Source organism: Paramisgurnus dabryanus, chromosome 12 (genome assembly GCF_030506205.2).
Source record: "Paramisgurnus dabryanus chromosome 12, PD_genome_1.1, whole genome shotgun sequence".
NCBI classification, from domain to species: domain Eukaryota; kingdom Metazoa; phylum Chordata; class Actinopteri; order Cypriniformes; family Cobitidae; genus Paramisgurnus; species Paramisgurnus dabryanus.
In genome coordinates, this window is record NC_133348.1 from 33,348,225 (window position 1) to 33,363,553 (window position 15,329).

The window sequence follows — 15,329 nt, forward strand, 5'->3', positions numbered from 1 at the left end:
GAAATGTGTGATTTACTAATGAAAATAATGCATTGAGTGGATAATCAAGTGTATACTTTATAGCAATGTACATTAGATTGCTGTCTTTATTTATTTTGTACAGTACAGTCCAAAAAAAACTTTTAGATTTCTTAATTTATTCTGTTTTGAGATGGATTGTTGTGAAATGATAATGTACTATATTCGTTTCTATTTTAATGTGTATTATATAGATTATCTGTCTTCTTGGAATAAAGAGTTGGTAGTATTAGTTTGTTTTTATTCATCAAAATAAAGCGCCAAAGGGATATAGTGAGTTTAGCAGTCTGGTTTTCGTTTTTAATTGAGGTCGGTAATTTTACCTCGGTCCCTATGCCTCAGCCAATTGCAGACATGGATGGGCGTAGACAGACGCTGAATGAGTTCCGTGTGGAAAGTTCGCCGGTCCGGGTGCAAAGTTTTAACCGTCTGCAGCTCCAGCTCAGTAAAACCGGACCGGTTTCAGTGCTCAGTACACGAGGATCAACGCACCACGTACGGATTGCCGGTCGGAACGAGTCAAGTAAGGGGATTTTAACCCCTAGTGTGCCGCGTTTCGATAAAGCATTATTGTTTTGTGTGCGTATTACGGTGAAAACATGGCTTGCGCCCCGAACCGGGTCCGTCTGCTATGTATGCTATCACTCACCTTCGGCTTTTTCATCGTGGAGGTGGTGGTAAGTAGGGTCACGTCGTCTCTCGCTATGCTGTCGGACTCTTTTCATATGCTGTCGGACGTTATCGCACTGGTCGTGGCTCTGGTCGCGGTGCGGTTCGCCGAAAAGACCCAATCGACCAACAAAAACACGTTCGGTTGGATCCGGGCCGAGGTGATGGGAGCGCTGGTCAACGCTGTGTTCCTCACCGCGCTCTGCTTTACCATCATCCTGGAAGCCATCGGGCGCTTCACGGAGCCACACGAGATCGAGAAGCCCGTTGTGGTGATCGTGGTGGGTGCCGCGGGGCTGTTGGTCAACCTGCTCGGGCTCTGGCTGTTTCACGGACACGCCGGTGGCGGGGGGCACGGCCATTCCCACGGAGGACACGGCCACAGCCACGGGGGTAACAAAAAACAAAAGAACGGAAAAGCCCGCAGGTCCGAAACGCCGGTAGACAGTCGGTCCGCGGGAGAGGAGACCAATAATCTGGTCGGGAATCACAACTGCAGTCCAAATGGCGTTAATCCGGACCGGAGGGGAGCCGGTAAAATTGGGTTTTGTTCTTCAGATTTGAACCGATACATAGTAGATATGATATCAAATGCCAGCAAGGGAGTGTTAGTCATGTTAGGGCCTGATAATAGTGCGTGTGTTTCTCTGGTTTTACGAAACTAAAGTGCCACATTTTTTAGGTTTTCAAAATTATGATGACATAATAGTTGTACCAATAAATGTATTTTTTTACCATGTATAAATGATCCCGTAATAAGTTATTATATATTACAGTATATCAAATGCTTTATTTTAATTTGTTGAGAAGGAATAATAGACGGCATTATTGGAAATTATAAAACCGTTAGTTCCAATCCTTGAATCTGATTGGTCAATAGGTGTGCTTTATTTACGATAAAACACGGCTATGACCGCTTCACCCAACGGTTCTGTTTATCACTGCGCCCTTAGCAACCACACGTATCGGTTTGTTGGTTTTATTTGAGCTTTCATGCATATTACACATTGGAACACATTTTTCTTTCATGGTCAGGGACTATTTTTTTTTAGTGGAAGGAATGCTTTTAATTGATTTTACAGCACAGCCTCTAGTACCTTATTGCTTACATAATACCGTTACACAGCGGGTGTGCTTTATGTAAGCAATTATTCACTTATTCACGATACAGCACTTCCCTCAAGTACCTTATTGCCTTTGTAAAACGGTTACCACACAATATTAAAGTAAAAAAAATTAGTGCAACTTGCATGAAGTTAAATTAATAAAAAGCATTCCTTCCGCTAGAAAAAATAGTCCCTGATCATGAACAAAAATGTGTTCCATGTCACATGATGTGTAATATGCATGAAAGCTCAAATAAAAACAATAAACTGATACGTATTGTTGCTTAGGGCGCAGTGATAAACAGAACCGTTGGGTGAAGCGATCATAGCCGTGTTTTATCGTGAATAAAGCACACCTATTGACTGGGGGTGTCACGATTCTCCAAATCCTCGATTCAATTACATTTTCGATTCTACGGTCATGATTCCATTCATTTCTTGATTTTTACTTTTTTTTTTTAAAGACAAAAATGCTATGCAATTAATATTTATTATTATTATTATTATAGTTACACATTAACATACACATTGCGTGCTTTTCCTCGCATGGGGGTTTGTGGGCTTCACTTTACGCGAGAGAGCTTGTAGAGAGAGGATTCCTTCTTGCACGCACATGAACTTAATGCGCACATCTTGGACTAGCATCTGAAATAAAACCAGCAGGTCATAAGCAGCTGCGCATCTCTCTGTCTCACGTGCACGCGCTCTCGCATCTGTCCAAAGTCTAAACATAAACTAAAGTAGTATTCCTTAAGTATTTGTTCAGTTTTATGAGTTTAATGCGAGCTGAGGCAAACTATCTCTTTTGTTTAAAATATAGTCCACTGCATCTCGGCGCCTCATTCTCACGCCTGTGCAGAGAGCTGCGCTCTGTCTGAAGTCAGATCAGTAGGTAGTAATCCTGTTTATGATATGCATTTCAAGGAGTTGTAGCAATGCATCCCTCGTGTTTAAAATATAAATATCTGAGAGGTTTTTCCCCGCTTGGCAAGCCGACCAGACATGACATGGGCGCGTGGCAGCATCGACGATCCCATTTTTTTATTCGAAGTTCGAGGTTGTGACTTAATTTCGATCGATTTCGATTTAAAATCGAAATCGTCACACCCTTACTATTGAACAATCAGAATTAAGGATTGGAACTAACCGGTTTATAATTTCAATTATACCATGGGCCTGTTGAATGCTTTATTTTGATTGTTTGAGAAATGTTTCATGGGTGTGCACTATTTTTCTGTAAACCGGAGCAGAATAATTGACTTATTGGAAAATAATGCACACCCAATTATTAAATTGTAGTCTACATGCTGCTAAAACATTATGTAAAGAATAATTGACAAATGACTGTTGAATTATTGGAAAATAATGCACACCCAAGGTGGTAATGCAGCACACCACCAAAGGGTGTGCATAATTTTCTAATAATAATACAAAGGACTGAAGTTGATTATTCCGCTTATACCGCAGTTACCAAAAACATTGCTCTGGTGGTTATTTTAAGACATTTGACATGTCAACTGTGCATTTTACAGAAAAATTGTCCACACCGTGAAACATTTCTCAACCAATCAGAATAAAGTATTCAACAGGCCCGTTGTATAATTGAAAATAAAGCACACAGCATTATTTTCGAATAATTCAACGGCAATTTTTTCTTACATAATGTTTAAGCAGTGTGTAGACTATCATTCAATATTATATAGGTCCACTTACTCATTTTTATTAATATAGTTTTTTTCTTCTAATTTTTCAATAGTAGGAAATTCAAACACAAGGTTTAACTTTGGGAATTAATTTGTGATTAAAAACTATATTTTAGCATCTTTAGCGTAGTCATTCTTTGCCCACAATTTGAAAAAAATACACATTTTTATAAAACATGCCATTTTATTAAGCAGCATCTTGAGATCTCCCCCTGTGATGAACCGTGTTGAAGGGGTTCCTATTTATTTTTGGCTTTCATTGGGCCAAATAATAAAGAAAGGGTTGGCATGTAATCCATATTATTTTTTTTTTAAACATCTTTGTTTCATAACATGGTTTTTATGTCTAAAGCAATATGGCTGTAGAGCCAGTAATGTGCAGATACTTTCTGTGTTTGTATCTGTTTTTATCTGATAACAGTACTGTAGTTGGCCTCCTTCAAGAAAACAAGAGATTATTACAAATACGTGTCAAAACAGCTACTGTGCTTATCTGAAGGAATTTCAGATGAGGCCTTTTGTGCATGTTAAGGGCAGCTGAGATGAACAGATGGGGTTACATCACTGGCAGGCATCAGTGAATCATAAACTCATCTTAAATAAGTTATATTAATAGGCTCAAGGTCCCAAATGGATTTTTAGACAAAACAGTACAATGATTTCACCAATGAGGCCAGTTGTAGTCAACACATGGCTGTTAAAATTTGTTAAACAAATTGTTCACCCAAAAATGAAAATTAGCGTAGGAGTAATTTGTGTTGTATATTCCCTCTGAAGCCGTATGATAGCTTTGTAAATGAAGAAAAACTGCTTTTGCATAATGTTCCTCTTGATGTTTTTATTTTTATTATAACACAGATAGTTTTTGATGCAAATTGGCCTGTGGTTTATTCATGATAAAGCACCAATAATGATAATACATGTCCGTTTGTCAGCATGTGGGATTTTCCTTAACGCTTGTTTTTTCTTCTTCATTTTTGCAGAGGTGTGTCATAGCGACAGTCTGGATTTACAGATCAGCGACAGCACTTATGAGGACCTCGCACATGACTCTGCTTCCCAGCTCAACATGCGAGGTGTTTTCCTGCACGTCTTGGGTGACGCTCTCGGTTCGGTTATCGTGGTGATCAACGCCCTCATCTTCAATTTTGTGTGGACACCATGCCAGCCAGGCATGACCTGCGAGAACCCCTGTGGCAGCGGACACTGTGGAGACCACCCGATCGACAAAAACACAAGCAGCCACGGAACCAATCACACGGCTGTAGTGGGGCCCTGCTGGGTGCTTTACCTGGACCCCACGTTGTGCGTCATCATGGTCTTCATCCTTCTCTACACTACGTTCCCCCTGCTGAAGGAGTCGGCGCTCATCCTGCTACAAACTGTGCCCAAGCAAATCGACATACATAAGCTTAACAACCGGCTGCGGGACCTGGATGGCGTTCTGGCCGTGCACGAGCTGCACATCTGGCAGCTGGCGGGCAGCCGCATCATAGCCACGGCACACATCAAGTGCCACGACCCCACCTCCTACATGGACGTAGCCAAACGCCTCAAGGACTTTTTCCACGACGAGGGCATCCACGCCACCACCATTCAGCCGGAATTCGTCACGATGAACTCGGATTCTCGCGCGTCGCTCTGCGAGCTGTCCTGCAGGACGCAGTGCGCCCCGAAGCTGTGCTGTGGCGCAGCGGACGGCGCAAAACAAGATGGCGCGACGGAGCAGAAGAAACCCAGCGAGGCCAAATCCCCAACGGTGCTCCCGGTTTCTTCCACGACTTCTCTGGAGATTATCAGCGAGTCTGTGGAGAGCACGTTTGGGTCGGAAGCTCCGGTGATAATCACCAAGGATATGGAGTCATCGTTGTGAGAAACGGTTTAGAAGGAGAAGGATCTGTCAGGATCCGTGTGTTTCGGTTCAGTTGCCGGACTTATTTCTGCCATGCTGTGAGAAGACCTGAGCCCAAACGCACTCGTTCATGATCACACGCACACAGTCTAGTAGATACTACGCAAACATAGTGACACCGTCAATAGGCGGGAGAGGAAAGCCTTCTGCATGTGTGTTTATCGCATTATCTGATTGGTGTGTCCGTGCCAAAGCTTCTCTCTCTCTATACAGGACGTCAGACACTCGTGTCTTTTCTGTGAATGAAATGCAACATGCAATTTTCAAGTCCAGCTGCTGGACCAAGTAGAAATGTCTGGACCAGTATTGTTTTTTACCCATCTTTTTTATTTTATCTTTCACTTTCTGTTTGTTTTCTTAGTCATATTCAACGTTTGTGAGAGATGTTATAATTTATGTGTTTAAGTTATTGGTAATTAAATATTTTTTGTACAATTTAGATTTGGTATTATGATATTAGAGGTAAAAGTGTGAATTTTATTCGGTTCCCTTCAAAAAACAAATGATCTATGCTTTAACCTAGAGTATTTTTAGATGTGATGTTTTTAAATCTTTCACTATTTTAGACCATTTGTTTTATTAGACATCATAAACAGTATTTCACAATGCCTATAATTCAAGCTGCTGTGTTTAAGCACTGAATCTAGACGGTGTAGGAACTAGACGACCCTCTTTTATTGTTCATATGCGAACTGTTGCCGTTTGTGTTGTGTCAATCAAAACTAAAGGTTAATGCTGTTAAACATTTGTATGTCGTCAGACTGCTGGAGGGTGAATGAAAAGTTTCGTTCATGCTGTTGTTGAAGGGAAGGGACCTCAGATTTATGACAAATGCTCTTGTGGCAGCTGTGCATGACCAAATATAATTGTTTAAATTATTATAGCTTTGAGGGAGAAACCAAGCAACTTTTGTAAACCTTGAGACAAGGGAGTTCCTTTTTGAAATAGGGAATGGGCACTGGGCGTTCCTTGGGGTGTCGCACAATCTACTCGGTGGCCTTTATTAGAAAACAATGTCGGAATATCAACTCTTCTTCACTACGTTATTTATATCTACACACTTTAGCGTTTGGTAATATATGGGTGAAAATATGCAATTTATGAAACACATGGAAATGTGCTTGTCTTTATGATTTTAGTTGTTTAGCGAGTTTCCTAGAAGGAATATCTAGAATAGATGTTATCTCATAGTATATAGGTGCAGGCAGAGTGTTTGTTTCACTAGGGACTTTGTACCACCTCAGCTGAAATGTTTTTGATATATATACCTGTCAAATGTACCATTGTGAATTAAACATGCTTGTTTACTGTTAAATCCACATGTTTGTTCTGTCACTTATTTTGATATGCTGTTATCACAGATTTAGTGGCTTTAACATCAGTTGAACAATTTAATGAATAAAACAACTGCAAAGAAATAATCATTTAGGCCGGCCTTTCCCAAACTGTGGTCCGCGAGGGTACTGCCGGTGGTCCGTGTAAAGGCAATATAAAATAATATATATTTTTAAGAATATCTATATAAAGAATATTGATATAAATTTTAAATTAAATTGTCATTTTTTTTATTGTTCGAAATAAAGAATTAATTCATAGCCTTTATAGGCAATTTATATGAAACAAAATTTTATAAATGGAATGAATAAGGCCTGTTATTATTTTAATTTCCAGTTAGTTTCTTGATCTCTTGATCTGTTTCTGAAATGTTTTGCGGATGTGCTGTTAAGTGGACTTGTAAAACTCTGAAGATTAACAATCCCTTAAAATCGCCAAAGGTTTTGATATGTTGACTATATCCAAGTGTTCTTGTTACTGCATGGATTTCATACTACTCCATTGCTATGGAAGCCCGTTGAACAAATGAGCGCCTCGGGCGCTTGAGTAAATAAATAAATAAAATATGTGACTGCCGTTTTGTGCAGTAAACTTTATTTTAACAAACCTGTTACTGATGTGATGACCAGTTATAGTTTTAGTGCTAGTAAGCCTGTTTAGAGGTGCAGATTAATTCAGGACTTTGTGTAGACATATTTTATTATGAGTATTGTGGGGTGGTCCGCGAAAATTCTTGATTACAAATAGTGGTCCACACACACAAAAAGTTTGAAAACCCCTGATTTAGGCCACAGAACTTAAAGCTAGTCAGGGGCCCAGTACTGATCCCTGTGGTATACCAAACTTAACTAGACCAAGCATACCTAAATTCATTTTCAATCTTATATATATATATATATATATACATGCATACATATGAAGAGTTTGGTTTCAAAATGCAATAAATCCATTTTGACAAATATCTGTAAAAACATGTTTAGCAAGAAAGTGACAAGATGAAAACCACTATTTACTGTTACAAACTTTCACATTGCATCTTTAGGTTATAATAACATTACAAATTCAAATCCATAATTTGTTTTTTTAAAGATTTATTATAAATCCATGAATTTTTTTTCAAAATGCTATAAATCTATTGAATCAATATATAAATGTGCATTCATCTTTGCCATGTTATATTCATTTAGTTGACTAGTGGTATACACTGATAAATAAACATTAATGTCATTAATCAAAACACTTACTTTGTTATATATATGAACACTGTCATTGCTGCTGTCATCCTTGGGATGTCTTTGCTGAAATTTTGACAGAGATCAGCTGTAAAATGTTTTGGTCCTTCTCGATTTTTGTTGACTTTGAGTAAAATAATGAAAAGTTTTACATAAGATCCCCTGGGGTCAATGTGTTAGCATGACAGAAGCTTGATGCTGTCGTGTGAGAACAAGAAACAGCCGGCATTTTTCCTTCGCATGACTGCTTCTCACATAAACTATTAGATTCTCCACCACAGAAAACCACCACAGGTTTATGAATGCCAACAAAAGTATTATTTTGTTTTGTTTGTTTGTTCATCACAAAGTACAGTAGATGAAGAAAACTAAGAAACTGTGTGTATTCAACGCACTGCCATTATTGTTTACAGTGCGTGGAATGGTGCCCTGTGATTGGTTAAGTGGATTTATTGCCTTCTGCAGAGAAGAAGGACTGGCGTTTGTCGTGGTTTGGAAAAAAGGAAGAAAAGATGACAGAATAACACGGCAGATATCACATTTTGTGTAAAATGAAACATTTTAATACTGACCAGATACAATACTGATTTTGGCTGTAAATTTTTGTTTAAAATGTGTTTTGGAAGCAAACTCTTCATATATATATATATATATATATATATATATAGGCTTTTGTGTTGTTTGTTTTACATGCTGGATATTTCTGGTGTGTCATCTGCCCAAAAAAAAAACATACTTGCCCACATTGCACAGTGAACAGTAAGTTACTACAATAAGAATTACATAAAAACAGAAATTCAGTTTCAGGCTTAGAGTCAGCTGCTTTTCTGCTTTTCAAGTAAACATGTTAGATAAAGACAGAGCGAGCATTCAGACACATATTGCAGAACTTTGAGTCATATGGAAACTTAAGTCAGCACAATTAAAAGATCAAGAGAGAGAGAGAGAGAAACAAGTCTTTCCACTGCAACATATGCAGCTTAATAATTCCCCATAGCAACTTTAAAGTCCTGACCTGTCACATGACATATCTGTCCAGCAAATGTCTGCAGCTTAACCTAAACCCCATACAACTATTTCTCTCAACTTCAAAGAACAAAAACGGACAACGGGGAAATCCATCGTCCAGTGGTTTAGACACAAATGGTGCAGCCACAGTCAGCAATGTTTTAAACATATATAAGATGGTAATTATCAAGTTAAAATGTACATGAACATTTTGATGAATTTCAAAATTTCATCAGATTTGTTAAAACATGCATAGTGTTAAATGTTGTCTTCTGTGAACATATTTTTCAAATGATCTACTGTAATGAAATATTAAAACAGGATACAGGGAGTTGCATAACATCAGGAAATAAGTTTATGATGTGTGGAAGGAAAAGATAGCAACACAATCATGTCTTTGGAATATGCTGATAGCTGTAAATATAAACTCTTTTTTTTTTAATATGCACTTGAATCTGAAAATGATGTACTCATGCATATGTAATTATGGTCAGTATATCTAAAACCATGACAGATAAATCAGTACCTTGAACCGAATCTTTTTTGTGCTATCGAGGCATAGTTTGTTAGATTAAAGAGAATGCGGGGAGTGTCCTCTGGTACAGTAAGTCAAGATCAGAAGAAAGTAATAATGTTAGCGGAGATTAGACTTCAATGCAAACCTCAGTCACCTGTAGACTTTGATCACACATGGAGGTCATTAAGTCCAACATATTGTACAGCATGCCATGAAGGTGTCGTAATATCATTTTTAAGATCTTTCGTGTCACCTCTATGAATCCTTGCAATTCCTATAAGCACTAAAATAACTATTTTTAAATAAAACACTGTGTTGTCAAAGTTGATATTGTGGCTTTATATATGGCCAGACACTTGAGGGTTACCAACATTGATGGTTTTTAACTTGTGTTTTGTACGTCATTGGACGCAGTTAGTGCATCCAGCCTGATCTCATTTGAATTCATACGTATTGGTACGTAAAAACTGAGCAGCCACAAAGCTACAATGAAGTGTGTATCATTTGTAAGCTGATGAAAATGTAATGTGATGAACACAATCTCATGGCAATTCGTACGTATTTTACGAGTTGTTTTATTCGTATGAATTTGTACGAGGCTAATTGTACACTTATTATAAAAAGCAATAATAAAACCCCACCCCTAAGCACAACGTCACGGGGCGAAAGCAAATTCTACCAGACGTACGAATGTGGTTGTACGAATTTGCCATCTCGTAATATACACTATAAATTGCCATGAGATTGTGTTGGTGCATTTCATCACATTTTTATCAGTCTACAAATTATACACTGTATTGTAGCTATGTGGGCCCACAGGTTTTTTCTCATGCTATAAAAGATAAAATGCTATGCACAAATTAATTAGGACAACACTTTTCAAATGATGCTCAAAGATGAGTTTTAACTGATAAAATTATCGACTATAGGGGGACTTTAAACAGTTTTATTGGTTAAATATTTGCCAAATCCACAGACAGATCTAAACAGTGACCAATAGAAATACTACACACACACACACACACACACATTCTGGTTTCCATGTTTTGTGGGGACATTCCATAGACGTAATGCATTTTATACCATACAAACTTTATATTCTATTCCCCTTACCTGCCCCATTCCCTAACCCCAACCATCACAGAAACCTTTCTGATACTTCACACTCTCAAGAAACATCATTTTGTTTGATTTATTAGCTTGTTTCCTCATGGGGACATCAAAATGTCCCCACAAGGTCACAAAAACACTGGTATTCCTATCTTTGTGGGGACAATTGGTCCCCACAACGTGATAATTACCAGGTACACACACACACACACACACACACACACACACACACACACACACACACACACACACACACACACACACACACACACACACACACACACACATGTTGGTGTATGTGGTTTACGGGGACATCTCCATAGACGCAATGCATTTTATACTGTCCAAACTGTTATATTCTATTCCCCTTACCTACCCCAATCCCTAACCCCAATGTCACAAAAACCTGTTGCCAGTCTTTAATCTATGAAAAACTACCATTTAGTATGATTTTTTAGCTTTTCCGTTTATGAGGACACTCTCTGTGTCCCCGTAAACCACCTTTATAGCATAATAAACATGTTATTATACACTATTCATGTCCTCGTAAACCACATAGACCAACCCACACACACACACACACACACACACACATTCTGATTTCCATGTTTTATGGGGACATTCCATAGACGTAATACATTTTAAACCATACAAACTGTATATTCTATTCCCCTTATTCTATGACAATTGGTCCCGACAACGTGATAATTACCAGGTACACACACACACACACACACACACACACACACACACACACACACACACACACACACACACACACACACACACACACACACACACACACACATATACACTCACCTAAAGGATTATTAGGAACACCTATTCAATTTCTCTATTACGCAATTATCTAGTCAACCAATCACATGGCAGTTGCTTCAATGCATTTAGGGGTGTGGTCCTGGTCAAGACAATCTCCTGAACTCCAAACTGAATGTCAGAATGGGAAAGAAAGGTGATTTAAGCAATTTTGAGCATGGCATGGTTGTTGGTACCAGACGGGCTGGTCTGAGTATTTCACAATCTGCTCAGTTACTGGGATTTTCACGCACAACCGTTTCTAGGTTTTACAAAGAATGGTGTGAAAAGGGAAAAACATCCAGTATGCGGCAGTCATGTGGGTGAAAATGCCTTGTTGATGCTTGAGGTCAGAGGAGAATGGGCTGACTGATTCAAGATGATAGAAGAGCAACTTTGACTGAAATAACCACTCGTTACAATCGAGGTATGCAGCAAAGCATTTGTGAAGCCACAACACGCACAACCTTGAGGCGGATGGGTTACAACAGCAAAAGACCCCACCGGGTACCACTCATCTCCACTACACATAGGAAAAAGAGGCTACAATTTGCACGAGCTCACCAAAATTGGACAGTTGAAGACTGGAAAAATGTTGCCTGGACTGATGAGTCTCGATTTCTGTGGAGACATTCAGATGGAAAAGTCAGAATTTGGCATAAACAGAATGAGAACATGGATCCATCATGCCTTGTTACCACTGTGCAGGCTGGTGGTGGTGGTGTAATGGTGTGGGGGATGTTTTCTTGGCACACTTTAGGCCTCTTAGTGCCAATTGGGCATCATTTAAATGCCACAGCCTACCTGAGCATTGTTTCTGACCATGTCCATCCCTTTATGACCACCATGTACCCATCCTCTGATGGCTACTTCCAGCAATTGGTTTTTTTCACTGTACTAAAATGGCCCCCACAGTCACCAGATCTTTGGGATGTGGTGGAATGGGAGCTTCGTGCCCTGGATGTGCATCCCACAAATCTCCATCATCTGCAAGATGCTATCCTATCAATATGGGCCAACCTTTCTAAAAAATGCTTTCAGCACCTTGTTGAATCAATGCCACGTAGAATTAATGCAGTTCTGAAGGCGAAAGGGGTCAAACACCCCACACAGCAAAAGGACTCTGTGGCGGATCAGCCGCGGAGGTATCGCAGCTTCCGGAACGGACCCGCGAAGCGGACCCGGGTCGGCGTCCACTTTTGCGCAGTGACCGATCCGCAATGACGTGGCCCCGCGCTGCATCCGCTCCGCATCCGTGGCGCAAATTGATTCACATATCCGCCGCGGACCCGCAACGGATCCAGACCGGAGCTACTGACTTCGGAGCAGTTCCGTTACGGCTATCATTATGGGTATCAGAACCCGGTCCATTTTGGACCGTTTAACTCACTTTCAAATTCAAAATCTCTTCTGTTCTTACTGTAGGATAAAATAGGATGAACTAAATTAAAGGATTAAACCAAAACTAAGACTAAGGCCTGGCTACTGCAGCAATATAGAACCTTAAATCTGCATTGCCTTGTATTTTTAACCTAACAATATTGTAAACAGGCCTAACAGAAAAGTTTCACTAAAAGATATCAATTTAATGTACAAAAGTAATTACTACTCAATGGAAATATAAAATTGCCATTTACATTTATGGACAGTTATAGGTTATAGTGTATTATGTTTTTGTTAAAAGATATTTTTTTGTGGTCAAAACCTAATTTAGTGACGTATAGGCCCAGGTCAATGCAAACATAAAATACTTGATCTATTAGGCTACAACTTCAATGAAATGCTGCACTATGCACAGCTAAAACATCTGACAATGAATAACTGCAGAAAGACAAGAAGTTCAAGAAAAATGTTTTTTATTTATTATTTTCTCCCATTACACGTCTCCTCGTTGCCCGATCTGTTGCCAGGTTGAACACAGCACCTGCAATCAAACAGACAGATGGTAGCATTTAAAGCCAAGTATGCTTATCGTAGTAACACCACCGAATGCAGCGAAGTAAAAGTACCGTTTTTTCACTAGAAATGTACTTGAGTAAAGGTATCCTTAAAAATCACTCTAAAAGTACTAGTTACCCAAAACTGTAAATGTACTACACACCTCTGGTTAAATCACTGTTAACAGAGTACGCTCAAAATAACCGACGAGAAGACTTTTGTCTTTACCAACCACACAGTCGCTCTGACTGGCGCATTTTTATTAAAACAGAAAAAACACCTGCATTCATTCAGTCACTGATTAGGTCACATGACATCTTGCAGTGTGACCGTGAGCTTGAACCGACTCAAACAGTAATTAAATTGACCAAGCTTAATTTTCATTTTAAAGATGATGGCAGATATACACTACACCAAAATTGGCAACATGCAAACTTAATAATGCACAGCTACAGTAGCTAACGTAAGGCTAAAGCATTATCCACGAGTGACCATGCTAAAGTTTTCCTAATATCAACATCATTCCAATCATAAGTATACAGGATGATTAAAAAAAACAATGTTTACTGCCACAATTATATCAATAAATCAATACTTCCTCAAAAGAGGGTTAAGCTCAACTGTGTCCCAACAAAGGAAGTCTCGATTGACAGGTGTGCATAGTTCAACCGTTCAGTAAAGGCACGTCCGAGGATCCGACATGGGTCCATTCAGGATACGCTGTTTGACAGTAGAATTTACGGCGCTGCTGGAGGCGGAGCTGATTCTCTGTGCTGCTCCAAAACGAATGTGACAGTCACGCGGGTTTGGTGACTTGAACGCGGAACCGCATAGGAGTCTCCTGCTGTGTGGGACAGTATTAGTATGGTGTTCCTAATAATCCTTTAGGTGAGTGTATATACACTGTATATAGGTATTTAGATTTACATGCATTTACATATACATCAATGGTTTATCCTAATTATTGTAATGAACTTTTTGTAATTCCATTTTTTTTATCATTTTATATGGTGCTTTGTTGTCATATTATGCAGATGTAACAGAAAATATCAAATAATTCAGATAAAGACATCCAGCTATAGAACCTCACCCAAATGTCATACATTCCTCTCACAGCTTGTACAAGAAAAAGAGATTAAGATATCACAGCAGGTCTATAGAGTTCATGACGATCAGTTTGCACACATAAACAAGGGTGAGTCTGAAAAGAAAGATCAGTAAACCAAAGCACTCCAGGGTCTGAGTACTGGTCATGCTGGGCTTTCTGGAACAGACTATGTTGCATTGATACTTAGTTTTGTGCAGTCATCTCAGTGAAGTAAATAAGCAGAAAATATTGCTGCAGGCAGCCATGAAGGCCCAAGATTGTGCCAAACTTTGCCCCAGAGTGCCCCAAAACCTTGACTGAAAGATTCTTAGGACAACAATATGTGTGACAGGGACGAGGGTATGGACATCAGAAATCTTTTTACAATTTATCAGGTTTAGATTCCTAATCAGTCCCCATTATCAAGATCAACTGTTTCATCCAGGATCATAGTTTAGTTTACTTAAGATGATGTAGCCTACTGTACATCTCCTTGAGCAAAGGCCAGTTAAAGGGACAGTAAGTAGGATTTCCCCATCTAGTGGTAAAATGGTATTTTGCATTCAAATGAATAGTGCTCTCTAGCGCCTCGCTTTTCCAAATGCATGTTGCAACTACAGTATCCGTTATGTAATCACTGATCTCCTTGTCCGTTTCAGCTGGTTCACGTGTTCTGAATGAAAACGCTTTGTGGAAACACGTTGGTAGGCTAGTGCTTTTTGTCCCTCTCTGCTATTATAGTTTATGTACAGCAGTAAAGAGAAGAAATTCTAAGCTTACAAAGAAAAGTCAGATTATTGGCAGAGGTCATTTGACACCAATGAGGACATATATATATTTATGAATAAAGACATTGATTTTGACTAATAAAATACTTC

The 15,329-nt window shown here is 39.1% G+C and overlaps 2 protein-coding genes across 3 annotated transcripts in view; both read left to right on the top strand.

Annotated features, from left to right (window-relative positions):
* The first annotated feature begins 389 nt into the window (after window positions 1–389).
* On the top strand, window positions 390–6,727 carry slc30a1a (solute carrier family 30 member 1a). Its single transcript, XM_065268764.2, has 2 exons — window positions 390–1,221; window positions 4,480–6,727. Exons 1-2 carry the CDS (start codon window positions 618–620, stop codon window positions 5,367–5,369), a joined length of 1,494 nt encoding a protein of 497 aa, XP_065124836.1. The 5' UTR covers window positions 390–617; the 3' UTR covers window positions 5,370–6,727.
* Window positions 6,728–9,353: 2,626 nt separating this feature from the next.
* rd3 (retinal degeneration 3, GUCY2D regulator) overlaps window positions 9,354–15,329 on the top strand; it is a 28,441-nt gene continuing 22,465 nt past the window's right edge. The window contains exon 1 of one of the 2 annotated variants that reach the window (XM_065268895.1): window positions 9,354–9,399. The gene's annotated coding sequence lies outside the window, so the exon portion shown is untranslated. Of the gene's footprint in view, window positions 9,464–15,329 lie in introns of both variants that reach the window. The other variant, XM_065268896.1, reaches the window with a different exon arrangement.